Source organism: Rosa chinensis, chromosome 4 (genome assembly GCF_002994745.2).
Source record: "Rosa chinensis cultivar Old Blush chromosome 4, RchiOBHm-V2, whole genome shotgun sequence".
In the NCBI taxonomy this organism is placed as follows: Eukaryota; Viridiplantae; Streptophyta; class Magnoliopsida; order Rosales; family Rosaceae; genus Rosa; species Rosa chinensis.
This window is the reverse complement of record NC_037091.1, coordinates 13582969-13606445: the sequence shown is the minus strand read 5'-3', so window position 1 is coordinate 13606445 and position 23477 is coordinate 13582969. Positions and strand designations below refer to the sequence as shown.

At 36.2% G+C, this 23477-nt stretch overlaps 2 protein-coding genes and 1 long non-coding RNA gene across 25 annotated transcripts; 2 read left to right on the top strand and 1 right to left on the bottom strand.

Annotated features, from left to right (window-relative positions):
• Positions 1–1372: 1372 nt before the first annotated feature.
• Positions 1373–2122, top strand: LOC121052954. Its single transcript, XM_040519153.1, has 2 exons — positions 1373–1570; positions 1853–2122. The coding sequence occupies exons 1-2, from the start codon at positions 1415–1417 to the stop codon at positions 2000–2002; spliced, it is 306 nt and encodes a 101-aa protein (XP_040375087.1). The 5' UTR covers positions 1373–1414; the 3' UTR covers positions 2003–2122.
• Positions 2123–2258: 136 nt separating this feature from the next.
• Positions 2259–13766, bottom strand: LOC112200888 (cycloartenol synthase). Of its 3 annotated transcripts, none has more exons than XM_024341898.2 (18): positions 13439–13766; positions 13119–13310; positions 9760–9849; positions 6882–7076; positions 6008–6092; positions 5716–5882; positions 5136–5324; positions 4800–4913; positions 4578–4700; positions 4340–4462; positions 4144–4242; positions 3991–4047; positions 3831–3877; positions 3436–3579; positions 3153–3330; positions 2925–3005; positions 2587–2670; positions 2259–2505 (listed from the first exon to the last, which is right to left on the bottom strand). In XM_024341898.2, the coding sequence occupies exons 1-18, from the start codon at positions 13643–13645 to the stop codon at positions 2371–2373; spliced, it is 2310 nt and encodes a 769-aa protein (XP_024197666.1). In that variant the 5' UTR covers positions 13646–13766; the 3' UTR covers positions 2259–2370. The 3 variants fall into 3 exon arrangements, with proteins under 3 accessions (XP_024197666.1, XP_024197667.1, XP_024197669.1); XM_024341899.2 differs by having other exon boundaries at positions 5136–5291; XM_024341901.2 differs by lacking the exon at positions 6882–7076.
• Positions 13767–13845: 79 nt separating this feature from the next.
• On the top strand, positions 13846–22880 carry LOC112200894. Of its 21 annotated transcripts, none has more exons than XR_002936504.2 (20): positions 13850–14088; positions 14187–14289; positions 14842–14906; positions 15371–15423; positions 15973–16242; positions 16322–16468; positions 17200–17281; positions 17767–17892; positions 18081–18238; positions 18323–18389; positions 18508–18583; positions 18701–18765; positions 18847–18932; positions 19679–19741; positions 20396–20567; positions 20652–20780; positions 20894–20946; positions 21632–21816; positions 22300–22520; positions 22641–22880. It is a non-coding gene; the product is annotated as an uncharacterized LOC112200894 (long non-coding RNA). The 21 variants fall into 21 exon arrangements; XR_005810387.1 differs by having other exon boundaries at positions 13851–14088; positions 16039–16242; XR_002936505.2 differs by having other exon boundaries at positions 13852–14088; positions 16113–16242.
• Positions 22881–23477: the final 597 nt, after the last annotated feature.

Sequence of the window (23477 nt, the reverse complement as noted above, 5' to 3'; positions counted from 1 at the left end):
ATGTGGAATTCCAAGGCAGTTAAACAGTGAGTGAAACTTCATTGGGATATTGAAGTTGGTAATTGTCATTGGGAAACTTCATTGTATGTAGTGGAAAGTCGAAGATATTTATGCTTACAGTGAATAATGAGCATGCAAAACAAAGAATTTGAATATACTATTTTTTTTTTTTTTTTGGTCATTGATAACATGAATATTGCGTTATCATTACATTCTGCACCTGCAACTTTATCAGGGTGAATCAATCAATGTTTTCGAGAGCTTCAAAGGTAGATTCCTATGCAAGTGAAAGCGAGTTGTGAGTGTTAAGTGGTAAAGTAATTTGGGGTTCACATCCAAAACCAATTGGCAATGGATGGAGTGGCCCAAACCCTTATAAACCCATAGGCAAGGTCCCATTTTTCCCATGTGGGATATGTATATATTCTCAACACGCCCCCGCACGTGTGGCGAATTTTCAAGCCATACACGTGGACAACTTGGGTGACGTGGAGCCCGTGTGGCCGTTAGGCACGCACACGTGGGTAACCTGGCTCTGATACCATGATAAAGTAATTTGGGGTTCACATCCAAAACCAATTGGCAATGGATGGAGTGGCCCAAACCCTTATAAACCCATAGGCAAGGTCCCATTTTTCCCATGTGGGATATGTATATATTCTCAACATTAAGTTGCCATCTGTGTCTTCGACAAAAGGTTCTGAAGCTAGCTGAGGATTCTGATGAGCCTGTTGGAAACTCTGAAGTCTGAACAACTGAAAGATGCTTCTGCTCTTCCAATTCCTGTACAGCAAATTCCAGATCTTGTTACTCTCTCATCATATCCTAAAAGCCAGTGGCAAAGCTTAATCAACTTAAGACATTATAAAGGTACTTTTAGTCTTTTACAGCTGCCTGTTTTTATTCAGGCTTGCAACCTCATTTCTAAATTTTTTCCAACTGTCATGGATATTCTTTATGCTCTTCAGTACAGTTTGTTGGTTACTAACCTGTAAGTTATGCAATTTCCAGGAACGAAATAAACCGATTGAGCCCCCAAAGAAACCCGAAAAGGCTCCTTTATTTTTGCCTTCAGTTCCATCTCTTTCAGGAGAAATAATGTTTAAGCCTACTGGGTCGACAAATGAGGAGGCAAATGGTGGTGACGAATCATCTAGAATAAAGGCTGCTCTAGCACCATCAATATTCCTTCAAGCGCTTCAGTCATCTGCAGAAATGAAGAATTGTAAATATGTTATCTTTTAGACTATACCCTATGGATTTACTGAAGTTTTATTTGTGATTCAGTTGAAATGTTGGATTGTTAATTGCTGCGAATCTTTGGAAGAGATAATGCTAACTATGATGTGTTTCTTTTGTTGCAGTTTCAGAATTTACTGATTTCATCAAAACTTTGCCTCCATCATCCCTGGATATGGAACTTCGAATTCTTCAGATTGTGGGTGATGAGGATGAAGAAGAGTCAGAAAAGTTGCTTCCAATTGAACTGCTTCTCGACTATTTTATACACGAGACTGCATGCAGAAACAATTTTGACCTTGTACAAGCTGTGATCAGGGTTTTTCTGAAGGTATAGATATAATTCCTTTGTGCATTCAACCATCTTTTTGCAGTAATTAGTCATAATTTCGGTCCGGAAATTGATGAGTAACAAGTAGCATTACCACAGACCTTTTAGAAATATTATAATATCTCCTAGATATTAGTGGAACTCAGAACTAGAACTGTAATTAGAGAACAAATGGTTCGCTTATAAACTTGGCTTATAGCAAGAGTAAAATCACCAATATCCAGTTGGTCGTAAAAAAAAATTAATTTCTTTTGCCTGTGTTTTAATTTTCTTCCCGGACAGATCCATGGCGAAACAATTCGACGCCGGTCACAACTACAGGATAAGGCAAGCAAGCTCCTAGACGTTCAATGCAACTCATGGCAAAGAGTAGATAAAATGTTTGAAAGTGCTAGGTGCATGGTCACTTCTCTTGGCAATTCACAGTTTTGACTGCCCCAAAATTTTTTGTTGTATCTGGCCATCCCCGATTTTGTGCTAGGGTTTGGTCTCAGTTCTGAATGGTAGAAAATATTTGTTGTAATCTCAGGTTGGCCGAGATGATGCTCTCTCTATTTAGTTGGTCAGTTGTCTTGGCATTAATTAATTGAATCCGGGACTGTTTACATGTCAAGGCTAACATTGAAGATTTCACATCATCTGTACAATACAGTTATAAACTGTGATATAGTTTGGTCCCAACTACATATTTCTGAAAATGGTCTTGATAAACAAAATCAAATTTGCACAACCACTAATACACTGTACATGAGCATAGTTTTATACTCACAACTGTAATATCTATATGAGCATTTACACGCTTATTTTCTTTGATTGATACATTTGTGAAGTACCAGCACCCGGTTTCGATACTCTCCAAGTGCCCAAATAGGAAAAATATTTCTGTAGCCCGAGTAACTAATCATGCAATTTTTGTTGAAGACTCCCATGATTTGCTGTTGAAATAGACATAGTTAAGTCGAAGGTAGTAATCTTATGCCTCTGAAACCTTGTGCAGTATTTACAATAACAAATACCTGTTGTGGGAAATCTCCATTTTCCATCTGTGAATTGATCAATACCTTTGCTGCTCGATGCAAGGGGATCGGGTCCCTTTCACCCTAGAAGTCGCAATATTATGGAAAGAAAAGGACACAAATGAGTGTATTCCTTCCATTTCTAGGGACACATGACTTCTTTATCATACGACAGTAGATATGCTATCAGATCAACAGTTAGGAATCGTTAATTAATACGTTAAAAGTCGCGTGATGTTTTTAGAAAGTGCAATTCATATGGCCATTACTCATGTAGTCATGTTTATATTGGCCTAGCTTTAAATCTGTTATGGAAAAACACACATATTGTCACACACCTGCCCTGCTTCAATTAGAGCCAACATAGCCCATCCAGTGTTTACTACATGTGGTTTGTTCCCTTCGAGATTTGTGTATACCTATTTATTCAACGATAGCAGAGATTCAAAAATATCATATATGGTTTCCAGAAATGCTGAACAGAGGAAAAGGTAAACAAAGGTAAGGAAAAGGCTGAACACAGATAGCTAGTCAATTCAGCATGGATTTCCAAAACGCCCCTTTACCTTGTTTTGGCATGAAAGAAAGCTCTCTCCCCAGCCACCTGAATCGAGTTGCTTAGACAGCAAGAAATGACATGCTCTTCTAATGCTATTACTTGTCTGATAGGTCTTGCCACTAGCCATTAACCCCTTTATTCCAAACCATGTTCCATAGGTGTAGCAAACTCCCCAAGACCCATACCTGGAACATAATGAAGTATTAAGCTCAGTTCATGTTTAGACGTCCAATTTTGGTGTTAGCATTTCGAAACTATATATTGATGAAATGGTTAGAAACAAATTTAACCATGAGCCATCAGGAAGTTGGATGCTCTCGATGAACTGAACTGCCTTTGCAATACATGCTTCTATTTCTTTCTTCCGATGCCCTGGATATAATTTCATGAATGCTTTAAGGCCTTCAACTGCTGCTGATGTGCATTCCACGTACCTGCATGTATTCATAAGGGTAGGTAAGGACTTTTTGTATCATTACTTATACAAATTAATACATTACCGCACCTCACCAAATTTGTTTACCGAATGATGTGAGAGCATTTCATTTAGTTCAAATTTGGACTCATTCTCAACCCCATTGGTAATCAAATTCGGTGACTCTGGTATTATATATGGTTGTTCTTTTGCAAATTGAACACAACTACTTTGTTTTGGGAAAGCAATGAAGTACTATTTTTTTCTTACTGATAATCAATAACGATATCTCCAAATGTTTCAGCTGGATTGATCATCTGTTGATATTGAAAGGAGAGTCAGGTTTTCCCAAAATTAAAAACCAATTTTCCACACTTGGTTAGCATACTTCAAATACCAGCTCAAAAACCAAGAATTAATCATTCATCACCTCCAACCAGGCATAGGATCTTGTGAGTTCATATGATGCAAACCCTCCATTGCTGTTCTGTTGAGTCAAAGAAATAAAATACATGTCATTGCTCTTGCGATTACATAAATACTTTGTAATTGTACTATAAGACGTCACAAGGTCAAGTTGTACCTGTAGGGATAATACTACATTAACAGCATCATGAAGTTGATCAGCTGATATTGCTTCTCCCACAATTTCACAGGGCATATGTGATAATAAGAGTGCTGCCTGCAATTAGCTGGTGTTAAGCTACCAACAAAAAAAAAAAAAAAAACAAAATCATATTCATCAGATATTGATGGAGCAACCATTGTTAGGTATGTACCTTCAAACCTTCAGCTGTACAATCTGAGACAGGCCAACCATTGTCTGGAGTGGAGAAGGGCCATCCGCCCTTAGAAATGTGACGGTACCAGTAACTAAGATTGCCATAGCTGTCTCTCCTAACCTATTTAAGTGATTTATCACACCAAAACCCATTTAATGGAAGCTAACGATAAACATATATATGTGTATACCTAAAAGCAGAAGTTTGAGTTTAATTATGAATACAGTAAGTATACTTGTGTATTTTTGATGAAATAGTGCGCCTTCTTAAGCACAGAACCATATTCATTCACAAGGTTGGTAGAAAGGATTGCTTGAACAGCCAAAGCAACATCCCAGCATTGGGATCCATTATATCCCTATGTATGCATCACCAAAATGTTTAATTACTCACAATATCTTCTGAATATATAGGAAAATAATAATTCATTAATATTATTGAATGCAGGATAATTAACCTGCATTTTCATTCCATCTTCTGCAACCCATAGATAATCTTTGATTCTTGAAAGATGACACTTATATGCTTCTGAATTCTGATCCTCCACCCAACAACAAATCATGTTTAGTACCTGCATGTTTTTTATCATCGTAAGCCTTTGCTCTTCAAAATCCCAGGGCATACTTACAAATTTGAAATGGTTCATCATCTTGCTCATTAATTACAAATTCAACCATTCCAGAACTGTAGATTAGTAAAATCATCTCCGGTAGTGTAACATGCATGTAAGACAAATTAACCATCTTTTTTTAAATTCTAAAATGAGTAAATAGTCATAGATAAATGATAAAACCTTATTAACAGGTCCAATGCAGATATACTGAGTGTTTTCATCCTCATAGTGTATGTGGTCCATTACGGTGGTGAGAGCTTTTTGCCTGAGCTTAGACAATGGCCATCTCATTAGAAGAGGTTCCCCAACCTTATGAAGACACCCCCACAGCACGTCCTGTAATATGGGATGTGGGTAATACAAATCCTCCTGCAGATTTATTTACGAGGAATATTGTTTTACCTTAGCTGGAATAAATTGAAATGTATGAATGTCATAAATTGGATTTCCAACTGAGAAACCATTGCAAAAATTATTAGTGGTTGAGCTAATAAACCTTACATTAATTGGAAATAGTATGAAACCTTACATTAATTCTCCAACAAGAATATTCCAATTATCTAGACCTAACCTAATTAGTTCACCATACGTGTCCTTATGGAGGTTCACTTCTAAGACCTCATGAAAACTAGAACTCTAGTATATACCATGTTTTTATCCAGAAGATATATTTTATTCTACCAGAACACAAGCAAAGCTTGGAATGTTATCTCATTGCAATTATTTTTCCAGTAATAACAATTTTAAGTAGTAGGCGTACCTTTGCGCATAGATTTCTTGCTTGGTCCCAATCAATCAGGTGATAGGGAAAGGTATAAAGCTCTGTTCTGAGGGATAAAATAAGGCCGTTGATGGGACCAACAAATCTCTTGCCGTATAAATATGACATGGGCAGGTATACCATCCTGCAGTGACACCACATTCGACCTGCACCATATAAAAACTAATCAATCTCCCCATATATATATGAATAATAAAAACTAATCTTATTATTGGGATAAAGTAACACATGAATGATATGCCTCAAGTATATGTATGGAAGAGAACTAAACCTGGGTGTACTGGGAGAAAGTAAGGTAAAAGCCACAATTCAGGAGGCAGTGGATTGTTACCATCCCATTCATATACACCAAGTACCTGCCATGCATAAATTCTTAGTCAACTAACTAGCAAAATAGTATGCGAGTGATCGACTTTCATTCCTAGCAATGAGCGGTAAAGATCGTTAGAGTGTTTGACAAGTTCATTATATTCAATAGAGACAGTAAACTAAGACGGGGATTTAAACTCTGAGCCTGAGTGTCAAGATGAATATATACTTGCTATATGGAGCTACAAAGCCCATCATGTTACATTTGAACCAAAATCCTAACTGCAAGTATTGCCATACAGAATTTAAGCTAATTACGTACGTGAACTTAAGAAATAACACACTTCGATAATGCATGACACTAATTACTACTAGCTACTTGTAGTTGGGGCTGCCGCCACCATGTACGGTAACTTTAACATATAATATATAGCAATATCAGATATATACAAATTAAGCTACACAAGTTTGACCTTTGAGTAGTCCTTCATCATTTTTGAAACGAGTTTAATTAATATGTTTGTAGTTTGTAGTTTGTAGCCATAAAGAATAACGAAAAAATTTATAGAGGTTGATTAAATTAATTCAAATACTGACATTCCAGCTTCTTTTCTTTGTTTCTTGCTTAGGTTTGTCTCTGAATTATAATGTCAATTTGATTAATAAATAGGACCACACAAATGATACATGCACATCAGGACCACATTAATAATGAAGATATAAATTAGGTGTTAGGGCCACATTGTAGGGCAAAAGGGTGGGCAAAGCCAAATGCTAGCATTCGAATATTGATCTCTGCAGAGAAATAATTCTAAGGTTTAGGTGCTGGAGCTTACTGAGAGCCACATCTTTCCCCATGACGGGATGGTGGTAACTCCTCCACGGTGAAGAATCCATTTTCTTGCCTTGTCCATGGCGTCCTCACCGCCATCCATCTCCTCTCCGAGCAATCTCAAACTCACGTAGGACAGAGCTGTACAAAACATTGTACTTGGCCCTTCTATATGCAGTCCCCAACCTCCATCTTTGTTCTGCATGCAATTCATTAGTCGCAATTATATGATGGGAGTACGTATTAATCCAAACCATTAATTAAGGTTTTCTTAGAAGCACCTTTGGTTAATTAGATGCACGTACTAATTACTTATTGAAAGTACAATAAATGCAAGTATGTACACTTGAAATGTTTCAAAAATAATAATAATAAAAACTATTATAAACTTACAACACCCTTTTCAAAGTTAATTTGCTTGATTTTTTTTTTTAAGTAAGGGTCGGTGGGGTCATCCCTAACCCTTTACAAAGTACATGAATTTGTTTGATTATGAAGGAGGAGAAAGTTTGAATTTGAGACGTCATCAATCATTCTGAAAGGAGATATTATGGCAACATAATTTTTTTTTTAATTTTTAAATAATTTTTACTATTTGGCACTCTATACAGTTATACCGATCATTCTAAAAAAAAAAAAAAATGTTTATACAAATCGAAAACCACTTACTAGAAACAATTAGAATATAGCAAATTGCTTTTTAGCACTTGGCTCAGTTATCAATAGATGTGCAAGATTATAGTTTTGTAGTATAACATCAATAATCGTTGAAAGAGAATGTTGGCCATAGTACGTAGTACCAGTAGCTTCAAATTAAAATGGATTGTGGATACTAATTAATATTCCATGCAAATAAGATAATAGATCGTGCGAATTGGGTGTGACTAATATATACAAAACTCCAAATAAATTACACACTACTGGGGATCGATTAGTTTCCATTTAGAAAGTCAATTGATTGGATTTGGTAGCTCATTATTATATATGATTTGTTAATAATTATTTAGAAGATAATTGGTTCCAAACTTCCAACTAAATGGCTTATGTCAGCCTTGTTTGTTTCTCATTCAGAATGAACTTACTAATGCAAACTAAACTACCCACCTCATGTAATATTAATATATTATGACAGGTAGCATTTGAAAATTTACAAAGGGATTTTGTCCATTTACCCCATTTCTAGGGATTTTTTTCCCACTTACCCCATTAAGTTTTTTTAATTCTCTCTTACCCAATACACTCTAAGGGAGTCTTCCCTAATACCTTTTTTTTTGTTTTTAATTTTTTTTTAATACCATTTTACCCTCACTCCCTTGTTACTTAGAGAGAGAGAGAGAAAAAATAGAAGAGAGAGAAACCATGGGAGACTTCGCCGGAGCCCGTCACCGGCCGCCGGAATCCGGTCACCGACCGCCGGATTCCGGCCAACGTTCGCCGGATTCTGGCCAACTTTCGCCGGAAACCGGTCACCGGTCGCCGGATTTCGGTCACCTACTGCCGCCCACCGGAATTTGCTGAAAATCTCACCGGAAAGTTTTTTTGCCCCCAATAGACATCTATTGCCCCCTAGTAGATGGGCAATAAACCTCTATTGCCCCCCAATAGACGTCTATTGCCCCCCAATAGACGTCTATTGCCCCCCAATAGACGTCTATTGCCCCCTAATAGACGTCTATTACCCTCCAATAGACGACTATCAGCCATGTATTGCCCCCCAATAGACGACCATCAGCCATGTATTGCCCCCCAATAGACGTCTATTACCCCCCAATAGGACTTTCAGTTGCTAAAATGAGAACTAATCTCCAAAAATTTAGACAAATAAAACTTTGATTACAGAAAAAAACAAGGAGATTACATAAATTCAAAACGTCTATTGCCCCCCAATAGCCGTCTATTGCCCTCCAATAGATGTGTAATAGACGTCAATTAGAGAGCAATAGACATTCAAAACTTTTTTTTTCCTTTTTCCTTTTTCCTTTCCTTCTGTCCTGTTACTTAAAAAAAAAAAAAATAGAAATTGATTTGGGCACCCAGAGAAAAGCTCTGGGCACCCAATCACCTTTCTCCTCTGCCACAGCCTGGGTCGAGCACCGGCGGCGTCCAGGAGGCCATCGAAGACGTCATGTGGTCGTCGTTGTCAGCGCCGGTCGAGCTTGGGCGAGCTGCAGCAGAATCCGAGCAAAAGTCGACCAGCACCGGCGAGGCAGTTGGACGCGGTCGAGCTCCCCGGCGAGTTGCACGGAATCTGGGCGTTGCAGCAGTTGGACGCGGGCGTTGCAGCAGTTGGACGCGGTCGTTGTCAGAGCGACAACGGTTGGACGCTGTTGAGCTCACCTGCGAGTTGCAGCAGAACCTGGGCGAGAGGTCGAACCTCGCCGGAGTTGGAGATCCGGGAGCGATGAGAGAGAGAGAGAGATGGAGAGAGAGCAGATCGGAGAGGAATGAGAGAGAGAGAGAGAGAGAGAGAGAGAGAGAGAGAGAGAGCAGGTCGGAGAGCGATGAGAGGGAGAGAGAGAGAGAGAGAGAGAGAGAGAGAGAGAGAGAGAGAGAGAGAGAGAGAGAGAGAGAGAGAGAGAGAGAGAGAGAGAGAGAGAGAGAGAGAGAGAGAGAGAGAGCAAACGGAGAGGGATGAGAGAGAGAGTTCAGATCGTGGAGAGAGGAGAGAGACATAGAGGCACGATGTAAATTCATTAATTAGCTTAGGGCAAAATTGTCATTTTGTTTTAAAATGGGCAAGTGAGAACAAAAATCTCTTGCTGGGGTAAGTGGGATAATTTTCCCTCATTTTGGGGCTTTGGGTCAAGGACCCAATTACAAAATCAAACTTCAAGGAATTGAAAATGGAAAAAATGAAGTGATATGATATTATGATGCAATACCTGATGGTTATAAAGATAGCGGCGGATCTCCTTTGAATGCTCGTGTGGCAAGATTGCATCAAGGGCCCCTGTTACGGATAATCCAATAACCTACGACACGGCACCAATATTATTAATTGCTTAATTAACTTAATTAATATCTGTGCATGTAACACAACCCGTGTGATTGCTTAAGATTAGTGAATAAAATAGAGATGAATCGATCTTGTAAGGTAAACAACAAAATATAGAGATTATTTTAAATCCCAGAGCTTTATGTTTTGCTAGGGTTTTCTTTTTTAAGTTGAGAGCTCGGGTGAAGTGCTAATATCGAGTGATAGGGCAAATGTTGCATCATGGGAATTATACATCTCTACCGACAATAATTCTTAATTTCATTTTAATTTATTTACGTTGCTCTCGATCAAATTTGTAGTAGGCGTAGAAAATTAGTTTTATAAGAAAACAACGTATGCAGTTGAATGAGCTCATCCAAATTTTGTCCTTAATTATGCATCGTTTTCATTATTCGAACAATTTTGAAACACTATTAATAATTATTATCACAAAAAAAAAACCTTAACAAATCGGAGATGGTTTATTCATATATACAAATGTATCAAATAAGTGGATGGTTAGTTAAGAGAATATATGTTAATTTTTACTAAAATATACATTCATTTGCTAGTTTCTTCAATGATATGTATTTATATTGTTCTTTCATAGTACATCAATCGATAAACATATATGTATGTAGGTGCTAATGACCAAAAACATCGAGCCTCTAGCTTTTTGAATATAAGACCTTCTTTTATTGATTTCAAAGTTTAGCGAGGAATTTGTCAAAGATAATGATGGAGGATATTAAAAAAGGAAAAGAGTAGGAAATAGCCAACATGCATGTTATATCTTCTCACATTTTTCTTTGGACCATCAATAATGTAACCTGTGTTCTATAAAATTATATAATATTGGTATTAATTTTATAGTATTGGTCTTCTCACATCATACAAATTATACCCATATATAATTTTGATTGAAAATGATTACGACGTTAAATGTATCCATTTGACAAAAAGGGGGACCATATGTGTCTATATATATATATATATATATATATATATATATATATATAAAGATGAAAATGAATTATTCATTTACTTATGTATATATGTATCTATGAAAGGCAGAAATATCACTTTGGTCATCGAATTATGTTTCGCTCGACACTTTGGTCATCCAACTTTTAAAAACTTCACTTTGGTCATCGAACTATATCACCATATATCACTTTGATCATTCCGTCTATTTTTTCTGTTTAAATGTGGCAATTGAACCTCACACGTCTAATAGGCAGGGCTATATTTGTCAATCCATATATTGTATCTCTCTCTTAAGCCAAAAGGTTTTCACGCTTTCTCTCTGCTGCAATGTTGAAGTATCTCAATTCATAACTTCATACAGGTTGTGGTCCTTGTTAGATGCAATCACACGAAGCCAATCCCTCACGTTCATTGTGCTTCTACATCATTGGAACTACTATTAATATTCATCCTTTAGAATGAGAAGGTGAGGATTTAATAATCACAGCCTTCTCTATTCTCATGGTCAATTCCTCAGCATAATCATAAGCCCAGAATCCCAAAGTACACAGATTCACATCAATAGCAATTGGCTTGTCTTTTTGGAATTTTCTCTCCATCTTACACTAGAAACCATGAGTTTTTTTATTAGGTTCTAGAAGAAGCTGTTGATGATGAGTGGGTGGCTGAAGATGTCCTTGACTCTGAGCATCGATGTTAGTTTACTCTTGTCAAATTTACTGATAATATCCTCAAAAATTTTTGCCCTCTTCTTGATGAAGGAGTGGATCCTGAAATCCTTGAGCAAAGTTGCCATGTTCTTGATCATATCCTTGACTTGCATTGTTAATTTGTTCTTCAAGATTCTGCAAAATCACAAGAGCTCAATAACAAGCACTCCAATTTGATGACGCAGATGACATACCCCCGTCGGTAGTTCTTTCCTGGCAACATATGTACAATTTTGGATTTTACTATTATACATCGTCCATCTGGGTTCTCCAAGAGAGGAGAAATTAGAACAACGATCTGGAAATGCAGCGGCAAAATGGATCTGGATTCTCTCTCCTCGATTCGTAGGTCTCCAACTACCACCACTGCTCACCGTTGCCATAACCAGATGGGCAACGTTCCGACGAGCATAACTCAAGACATCGCATCGTCAGTGAAGCCGAAATCAGCCCCACACGCCTCCGTTCATTTTGCGTGTCTCCATTGGAACGAGGAAGAAGAAGTTGAGGGAAAAAAAGAAGTGAGGGTTTTTTTTTTTCGGTCTGATGAGTGAGGGTTATTTCTGTCATTTGATCTTTTCTTTTGTCCACGTCTTGCCACATCATCAATTTTGGCAGAGGCGTCACGAAAAATTGACGGAATGACTAAAGTGATATACGGTGATATAGTTCGATGACCAAAGTGAAGTTTTTAAAAGTTGGATGACCAAAGTGTCGAGCGAAACATAGTTCGATGACCAAAGTGATATTTCTGCCTCTATGAAATGATACCATCTAATTTCATGGCATATATATGTCAATGACTCGAGGCATAATTCTTGCAAGTTAGAGTTAATCTACAATCTATTAAGATCAATAGTTCAAGCAAATCCTTTCGACACTGGCTGCGTGGATTGAATATCAATGGTATTTCGAAATACATATTGTTGATCATTTTAATAATAGCTTAAGTTTTGGAATAATTAAGTCTACATCTGAGATGGCAATAATTAAAATTTTGTTGGCAATAGAAATCAAGGATACAAAACCTCCAGTAATATATTATTCTTTTTATTTTATTTTGCATCTTAGGTTTGTTGGGGTTGTGTGAGTTACAAGGCAAAAATATGAAACGTGGAAGTCCCACAATAAAAAGAGACACAATAATATAAGATATATGAGTTTGTGGATTATTCTAAATAGTATCAAGAGATTTGATAAAACCTCACATTTGTTGTTGCTACTTGCTAAAGTAGTTAATTTGGGGTTACGTGAGGAGAATGTCAATACTCTGTCCTACCCTTAAGAATGAAAGCACACGGTTGCACAACATCTTTTAGCATCTCTCTTTGCAAGACAGGATGTGCACATGATTGTTAATATTATATATGATTTTTTTCTTTGGTGAAAGAAAAACACTCAGTAATTGAAAACTTAAAATTTTACCCCCTTAGATATATATATATATATATATATATTTCATTGAGAAGGACATGCACATTCATACCTATAGCTAATACACTAAAAGATCTAATTTATTAAGAAATTCAACAATATTATCTGGCTAGGGTAAACTTTACGTACGTACCAAGCCAGGTAGAAGAAACAAAGGACCGCCATAGTCACCAGGCCAGAAACCATCCTCAGCCTGAAGAGTCGAGTAAAATCTCAACCCCCTCCTCAATGTGGTTGCTACTACTTCTTCATTAATTTCTTCTTCGCTTTTTATTTTCACCTGAGCTGGTAGCTCCATTCGATCACTTTCTTTCTCCTTTGCAAACTAAATAAATACATGCACAATATTCTAAATATATATATATATATATAATAATAATAATAAATATGCACAAACGTAAACAGCTTTTCAATGATGAACTATTACTCATTAATACATGAACTAGTACATACCTGAAGTCTCATTAATAGATCAGAACTATGTTTGGATTGAAAACGATTATTACGAAACTCAAGACGTGTTTTTTCCACCTGAGCTCGCTCTTCCGGTGTTCCGAGATTTGGGTCAAACTCCCAAAATTGTCTCCCGACGTGATTATTCACACTTGTGAGCCATGGGTTACCATCTCTTCCTCCTTCTGAAACCTTCAGCCTCCACATTTTTGATGGCCAAACAGTATAGTGTGAGTGATTGTGAGGATGATAAGTTTATCACATTGGCTTATTTATATACATTTTGCCGGTGATAGGATTACCAAAGTACCCCATGCCATCCACATTCAGTTTTGTTTTGTCCCATGCGCACGTTGGCACATGATCCTCAATCAATTTACTATATGCTAAAGGCGGGTAACTGTTCCTAGGCAACTCCTTATGAACAGTTTCGATCCCGACAGGTGTTGGCTGCCTGTGATGCCGAGTGGTTATGGCTTGGCAGTTGGCTCTGGAGAAAGTACACCAGCTCCTTGAATCTGCACAAAGAGTGACGGAGAGGACGAAAGTTTATTTTCTTTGTGCTGCAACTCGAGATCGAGAGAGCGAGAGCGTGTTGATATTCTGGAAAGGTAGACAACAAAGAGAGGGCCGAAAGGGTCTCATCTCAGGTAATTCTCTTTATGCCCGGATGGATTCTTCGCCAAATTTCTGTTCTTCATCCTCAGGTTGTATTTTATTTATAATCGATTGTGCTTTAACTGTGCAGGTCAGTGTACCATGCAGCAGCCTATTTGACATCGTCACCGGCTGGAGTCGCTCGCTCAATCTTTTTCAAATTTTAACTCAAATTTTAATCTTTTCAATTCTGGGTGTGTTTGAATTTCAAAGTCTGCAACTTTTTCTTTACAAGTATAAGAGGGTTGGGCATTTTGTTTGTTTAAAATAGATTTGACAATTCCACATATGAAGACTGTGGAGAGGTATGGTATGTTTATCTTCCTAGCTATGGTTTTTAACTTGGGAGTAGATTGGTTATGGTTTTTACTACTGCAGTAGACTTATTATGTATAGAAACTCAACTGTATTTTGAAGCCGAGACAAGGTTAATCGAATTTTTGATAATTCTATCGTAAGGTCTTTGTGGATATTTTTTACTGTCTGTTCAGTTTGCAAATTCTGCTTCAATACTTTCTTCTACTAATCATATGGTTACGTTTTATGTTTTATCTTTCACTGATGGTGTTTGGGTTATGACTGCAACATCTACATACTAGGCTAGGCAGTGAGTTACTTCTTGAGGTGTTTCTAATATATTATACCATACTAAAATTTGGATAGGTGGCTGAGCACTCTGCTCGATTTATTGTTGATTTGCTTTTGGTGTTATTTCTGGTAACTCTGGTTAGTTTGTTTTTATATAGGGACACTGAACTCTAGAACATGCAAAGTTCAAAGCTAGGGTGGAGGTTTTACTGAGAAATCAAAGGTACGTGCCAATTTCTTAAAGAAGAAAGTATTTACATTTTCATTAGGTTGTGATAAATAGCTTTACATTTTTCCATGTTCTTATATGCAGGGTCTATTATTATTTTTTCTTTCAGTTTTTTTTTTCTTTTCTTTTGTTGCTTAGGTTGGAACCAACTATAGTATCTTCTTCTCTCCCCGCCTTTGAATGAAATCACACAAGAATTAAGTCAACTGTAAAAAAATTTCACAGTTTATAAGCTACCCTGTGTCTTCACTAATAGAGATCGCAGCATAAGTAGGCAAATGAACTCGGTTTTTGCCAAACTTAGTCACAGTTTGTGTCTTACAATGTATTCCTGGTCAAATTTCTCTTTTACTAATTTTATCATGCCTTTTTTCAGTTTAGATTGTTTGCAAATAGACCACTTCTTTTCCATTTAAGATTGCATTTCGTTCACAAATAGTGACTTTTTCTTTTCTCAGGTGGAACTGGCAAGAAAATATTTTAAGGGATGAATTGTCTTCAGATTTGGAAGGTAGTTTCTTAATCTTTTTAGTTTCGATGTTAGCTTTAGTTACATTTCTGGACTGATGTTTGCAGTTTTTGATTAGTATTTAACTCTTTGTTTCAATCTTTGAGAATATATGCTATTAGTATACTTCATGTAACTTGAAAATGACCATTTTTTTCATACTGCCTAATAAGAAGGGCTTAGTTGAGTTTTTATTATCTGTATCTCTGAGGTGACCTTAATTATCTTTCCCATTTCTATGGTGCTTTTTTGTTTGTATTTGAATGTGGTATGGTTGTGTTATTAATATGAGAACCTTGGAGTTATGAGGAGCGGAACCATGCATTAATCAAACATTGGCACATTTTGGAAAATGATGCCATTATCAAGTTATCACACATACCGACTGAGTATTTTGAAAACATTATCATGATAGACCTGGAGTTTGTGCAATGTTGTTACTGCAGTGTCTCATTTTCATATATTGCCATGAACATACTAACTACTCTATGTCTTAAAAAAAAAAAAAAAAAATAGTTTCCTGAGATGTTAAACTCAATTTTCCCAGAAGAGAGAAAAAAATGAAAATATTTTTCCTGAAAGACTATATTCAGGGCTTTTCTGAAAATAGTCTTTCAGCGCAAATACTCTATATAGTCTTTCAACCCAGTAATACTGTACATGAGCCCAGAAATTCCTGCCAATCGATGAAGGACTTTGAGATGGTTTTGGAGATGCAATATGACTTGGAGATGGAGACATGCCTGGGTCTTCGTCAAAACAGAACTTCTCAACCATTGAAGCTTGGAATTGGCTTTATCGCTTCTCAGTGAGAAAAACTGGGTGAGGACCCTCTCCATTTTGCTTTTTGCTTCTAGCTTTGTAATTCAAAGACTCAGGTGCTGACATGCACCCTTTATAGTAAATTTTGACAGGGCATCCACCGCTTAGGAGTTTGCTTCTTCACCTTCTGATGTTCGATTTGGCTTCTGCGTTTTATCGAACTAATGGTGTGTTTTGAATCACCATCAAATTAGTAGCGAAATTCCCTCCCTTGATCACCACTCAGGTATATGTGTAAAGCTCCACTTTACTTACTTAAAGTGGTTAACTTACTTAAAAATTCAGAAAGGGTTGCTTTGGGCAAACAATGTTTGTCAACTTCATTTCATTCTGCTACATGTAAAATTCAAGCTTCAGATACAGATTTCTAAACCGAGTAATATGGTGTTGAAAGACTACACTCAATTTGCGCAGAAGAGAGGAAAAAAATGAAAATTTTATTTCCTGAAAGACTATATTCAGGGCTTTTCTGAATAATTTATGAGTATTTGCCCCACATGTCTGTTTCTGAGAATATAAAATTGCTTAGACCTGGGATTCAATGTTGTTACTGCAGTCTTTCATTACATTATCAAACATTGAAAACATTGGTTTATATTGAAAAATAGACCTGCACTCATTAATGTAATGAACCCTGCAAAAGCTCCCCGCCTTGGCAGTATCGCGCGATTTAACAACTGTCGAATCAGATGGCAGAACCTGTTCCCAATCATGAGATTTTTGGAAACAATGCTTTTGTTTTTTTGGTTCTCAGTTGTGCTTTTGGGAATTGGAAATTAAGTTCATTTGGGAATTCATCTGCAGTAGTAAGGATCTGTACTACACGAATTGTCAATTTTCTGCTGAGATATGCTTCTGTTTTTCAGTTTTGTATGAAATGAGGTTTAGTTTGTTACATGTGGGGGTTAGACACTTTGAATATTATGTTCATTATGTGAATGTGTGTTATGTTTGCAGGCTCTTTGCAGTATATTTGACCTGTAGCTTTCTATGTCCTCTGTCTTCTGCCCATCATAATCTGATTCAAGTTTGATTCCAGGTAAGCCTTCACTGTTTTGTATAGTGGAAATGAATCCTAATATTTATGTGTATATGAAATAGACAGTTTTATTTTTTTCTGTGCTCTATATTTTTTTATTTTTCTTTTCTGTATATAGAGATGGAAAAACCTTTTATAATAAATCAACTATGATTGAAACTCAAAAAGCCTTGTTTAGATATGGAACCAATCCAAGTTTTTCAATATAGCTATAAAGTCTGATCACGTGTTCTATGTGGTGTATCGAATTAAAATCAAGAGAGAAGAAACAAAGAGAAAAAAAAAGAGGTTTGTTTTCTATATGGTTCTGTTCTTGCTTTGTCTTTATTAAGCTATTCCCATCACTCTGTACAACATCGAAGAAGTACAGCAACACTGCAACCATACATGTAACAACCGAACAATCTCGCTGTTCCTTGATTTCATCAGTGAATCACGAACCTTAGGATTCCCATTTGACTTTGATCTGTGTGTGTCCTATGTAGTTTCGCAGCAGGAGATAGTTTCTCTGTACTAGAGGTTCTGTCAGCTCTATCTTAGTGGCGGAGGTTTCATCTTCGCCGACGAGTTTTTTGTCCGTACCGGAATTCGCAGTCAATCCTCTCTCTCAGGTAAGCCTATCCCCAAATAAAAGTTAAAGCTTTTGTGATCTGAGGGTGGTAAAATTTCGAAGATTGAGGCTTTTATTGAATGGTTGTTTTTGCTTCATATTTTTTTGCTTCTCCAATTCGTTGTTATTGGATAGGTTGAAGTCTCATACAATTTTGGGTTTCACTTATATCAGTTTTGCATTTCTCAGTTTTGGCTGGGTGGACGTAGATACTGGGGGAGAGGGATTGGAGCAAGACCACACTTGCTCTTAGGAGATGCTTCTGTATCAACGACGCCCAATTTCCTTCTCTCATCAGAGAGATTTGATCAAACAGCAAAGCTACTTAGTTTTGGGGGTGAATTCAGGTTTCCTTTCCTCACTTTATCTTTTTTTACGCCTCTGCCATTGGTGTCTGAAGCTATGTCTTTTTTTTTTTTTTTGGGTACAAGAAGCTATGTCCGTTTTGGGGGAGGAGAAGATATGCTGCAAAACAGTTAGAATCAAGACAAAACGAAGGTTTGTGATGGTTCCAGACTTGCCAAACAGTGTTCAAAAGGGATTTACTCAAGGATTACAATTTTACCCTGAATCCTTGACTATATAAGCAAGATCTTCACTTCTTTTTCGTTTCCAGGACCCTCGATCAATATCAGTACTTCTGTTCGCCAACATCAGAAACATCCATCAACATCAATACCTATCACGGCCTGGTAAGATTCTTAATTCCATACAATCAGGACAACAAAAATAAAGATTAATCTTTTTGTTAAATACCTATAATGGTTTAGTTCACTGATTTGTATTTGCATTTTTTGTTTTTTGAACAGCTCTCAAATTGAAATTCCATTGATAGTCTGAGAGAGGAAGATTTGACTAAAATCAAATAGAAAAGGTTTCATCTGTGAATAATATACTTCTTTTCTTATTTCTTTTTCTTTCTTTAGCTATCCTTTGATTTTAATGAAATTTATAGGAACTTACTGATTCGGCGAAGCACAAGAGAACGGCTTTGAGTATGAGTTTATTTGAGGGTCTTTACTTACAGAGGTTGCTCTCTAGGTGAGTCAAGTAATTAAATCTATGTTTTAGTTGAATTTGTGTTCTTCTTTCTGAGTTCGAATAAATTTCCTGTCTAACATTCAATCATTTTCAGAGACAAGTTTTTCTTTTCTTTGTTTCTGGTATCCCTAAATGGATACTTTCTAATATTTTGCATGAACTTGCATATACGATTATTTGAAGAAAAAAAAATTAAGAAGAACCAAAAGAACAAGATGACAAAGTTGTAGTAGGTGACTTAAGTCTTTGTTTTGATTCTATTATTTTTATTAATTTGATAGTTTGATTTGTTATTATATGCTCCGATTCATAATCTGGGACTTTGTTTACTAATAAATCTTTCATTCAATTTGGTTTTCTCTTATTAGATATTTGATTTTCTGTTTTTTATCTTATTAGTTAGTTGATTTTCTGTATTTCATGGGAGCCAAATAGAAAATGCATCAAAAATCCATGACTAATAAGTATAGAAATTGATTACTGTTCTTGCTGTTTTCACAATTTGCAATAGTATCATTTTTTTGTATAATCTGGTTTTTCAATAGTTCTAACTAAAATAACTGTACAGATATTTCTAATACACAACTTACTTTATATCTGCTCTTAATGTTTGCAATCAAAAACAGCATCTTACATTGTTTTGTTTTTATTGTGTGTATTGATTTATTTCTTGCTGAGTTCTTTGGTTTGGCATGTGGAAATTTTCCTTTGGTTTCTGATTAGATTAACCTTTGTGTTTTATGCAGTAGAAGGGACTGTGGTGTTCTGATTTCTGCTTTTGATGGATTTGGCGAGAGTGAGGATCGCAGGTTTGGCCATTTTGTTGTACTTTTTTTTTTGTTAGCTTAGTTTTTAGTCGTTGTTGTGTCCTCATGAATTGCATGCAGTTTCTTAGCTTAAAGTCTAGACAGGCTTGAAGTTGAACAAGACAATATAACCAAAAATATCCATGTTGTCTATTGTAATATTCAGAAAAAATGTAAACAACACTTACTGCATAACCACACATTGCTTTATTGGACACAAAGTATTTTCAAAAGATTTCTTCTGCTTTAAGTACTCAACAAATAACTGAAGCATGTAATTTTCTTTTCTGCACTTTCAAAAATCATATAAAATAAATACCAACCAAGAATTATTGTTTCATGACTGATGCATTGGTTTTTGACATTATTGATCAATTGAATTTACTAGATGATAAGCAGCAGTTTTTGTTTTGTTGGTTTTTTTTTTTCTTTTCCCCTTAGTAATCTATTAGCTTCAGCTATTTGGGGGCGTCTATTTGGGATTAAATTTGGGTTTAATTGAGTTCTCCCTTCGGCGTACAGCTTTTAAACTTCCCTGCCTTCAGTTCTTTTATACATCTGCCATTTAGAATATCATCTACCCTCATGCTCTATGGCTGTTCTCTTTAATGTTGCTGCATCTCTAAGTTCAGTTGATTTCATGATTTCCTGTTCCAGACTCCACCCCTGTAACTATATCTAAGATGATCCAACTCTCATATACGAAGCTTATTATAGGGTGGCTTAACTACTACACGATGTTGACAAATTTGATTCATCAAAGGGGTTCAAAATCTCTACTTATGTTTACTGGTGGATACTCTTTTCAATTTAAATGGTCAACAACTTGGTGAGTAGTAATATATATCATTTATCATGAGAGATTGATTCTTTGGCAAGGCTAAAACTGGTATACATGTTCTTTGCATTCCAGGGTGTTTCAAGAGCGCTGGTTGAAAATTCCAGAACCTTACTACTGCCTACACATATGCATGAGAGGTTAGGGTTACTCAAAAATGCAAAAGTTAGATTGGAAGAGAAACGAATAACTCCATCTATCGATGTAAGTTTTTTTTTTGTGGTTATCATCAGAAAGCAATTACTTTGTCAACTAAATTATATATGAAACTGCTGATGCCAGCAATGTTTATTTCTTTAATTACACTTTGTTTTCAGAGGATTGCAGAAAGCCTGAATATGTCCAAAAAGAAAGTTAGGAAGTTACTCAGGTACTAAATGTTTTATTTCTTCTGTTTCATGGCATTCCTCTGTTGTTCTCTTATACTCCATACAAGTTCATAATGTGTAGGCAATCAGTAAGGTTTTTTTTCCACTCGATAGAGATGCATTCCCCTCTTTGAAACTGCATGCAATTGGTTTTACTTTGTTTTCAGAGCTGAATTCATGATGTTGAAAACATGTTGGAACTTCTAAAATTAAAAGCTGTCATGTGTCTTCTGGAATTATACTATGCTATGAAACTGATTTGAAAGCAGAACATCTTCCCTTTCTTAAATGTGCATGACTACTGTTAAGAGAAATGAGGCAGCTCTGAACTCTGTCTTGCTATAGATCAAGAAATCTATTTGTATGAACTAAGAAGATGGCAAAGAATTGTTCTGTTCAGAGTCTCATTTGCTCCCTACCCATGAAGAACTCTGGCTAAGAGTTCTTATAATTAATGTTCGAGCTGATTAGTTTGCCTTCTGGTTACTCTTATACTGAGTAAGTTCTTTTAGAATAACAAAATTTCTCTCTTTTTGTTCCCACGATGTTAATGTACTGCTCATATGATTCATTTCTAACTTACCATGTCATCTGTTCGCTGATTCTTCTTTTGGTTTTCATTTTTTTTCTCTTTACTATGTTATTTGTTGGCTGATCATATTGTTCGTCTGATATGCTGCTGATTAGGTATCAAGTGCTCGACAAACCAAGAGAGGCCAACACCTTATGAAATGAATATCTAAAAGCATCAAAAGAGCGTTCTACCTGCAACCAGTTTTTATAAAATCCTTCAATGTAGACCCTCTTTTGAGTCTCTTTAGCTCGAGACCCAAACACAAGACACAGCTAAAGAATAGTTTATCCCTTCCTTGGTAAGTTTTCTCTGCAAGCTATTTTATCACTATGATTGATAAAAGTATATCTCTACTACTTCTTTACTCTGTTCATATTAAAAAAAATACGATCATCAGAGTCTTTATATTGATTCTGTATCATTTCCTATTTTCAACATGAAATTGATGATTTACTCCAAAGACACTTTTGATTAAAAGTAAATTGTATCAATCTTCATATAATGTATACTAGATTTCATTTCAATTCAATTTTGATATAATGTATACTTTTAAACTTATTTTCTCTCCCAACATTTGCTCTCTGCATTCATTATGGTTTTCCTTTCTCCTTACTATTTCTTTTTTCTTTATCTAACTTTAGCCACTGAAAATCTGATCCATTGTAAATATTTGCACTTAATTGATTCAGTAGCGTGTGTTTTTGATTAATGTTGACACTATTTTTGCAAGTTTGTTGACTACTCAGCATTTGATGACCATAGTTTCTACTCTCTTTGACAGAGTCAAAAAATGGGACAGTGCCTTGGTTGTATCTGAGCAGACCACTCTACTATTGCAATCAGAAAAACTTTTGGAAAGTTTGATGATGTGCTCGAATCTGGTTGTCATTGTTTGCCTTGCCATTGAGGTAGTGCAGTAGCTGCTCATGTCTGTTTTCAACTGCAGCAATTAGATGTTTTACTGATACACAGATTTGGAAGCTTAAGAAATTGTGCTCCAAGGTTAGCATAATCACTAACTGTGCTGATTTTGTGAAATCAGCACATTCCCCAAACTGCTGACTTTTTGAAATGAGCAATAGCCCTTCATTCTTAATAAAATTTATCAAATGTACATTGCAGGGGCCGAACCATAATCTGCATCAATGTTCAATCAAATTGGTGGAACTTCAAAATAAGAACAAGGCACAAAATCTGTAATTTTCAAGCCAACATCCATCAAACAGTTTTCATTATTGTCTTTCATCTATTGTTTTATTAAACAATACTTACCAAGTTTGATTTGAAGTTATTGATTTCGGTGGAGAAATTTGTGTAGCATGTTCAACAAAAACATTCTGCTATGCAATGTTATCCCAGTAACATTTCTTGCAGCAAAGCGCGGGCACTCTTCCTAGTCCATCCTAACCAATGGCCCTCCGCACAGTAATTAGGATTAAGGATACACTATTTTTATTAATCCTAAGCCTAAAGAGTAACCTTAGAAAAAATAGAACTGGGTCAACAAAAGTCCTTAATTTATTTGAGTACTTCAGAAAACACAGGACAACAATTTCATTAATAATAAGAACATTATTATAATGATCAAACCGAAAGGAATGCAAGAAAAAAATCACAACCTAATTATTTTTGACACACATCATGGCACAATACAAAGAAAAAAATTGGACTCAGCACAGTCTGGTCAAAGCTTTTATCGTTCTGGCCCATGGGCCCGATCCATCATAACAGCCTCACCAACTAATCTGATTAGTAGCGGTTTTCTTTTGGGCCTTCACTAACCCTATCATTGATCAGGACACCTCTGCTACAACAACGTTGAAATCAATGTTAGTAAGTTTGGTTGCTGCATTCGGCTCGTAATTCTTCATTAGGATGTACTTATTGCTGGGTCACTTCCCAGATAATTCAACCTGGCCGGTCCTTCCACTTTATGAATAACTTGAAAGAAAACAAAAA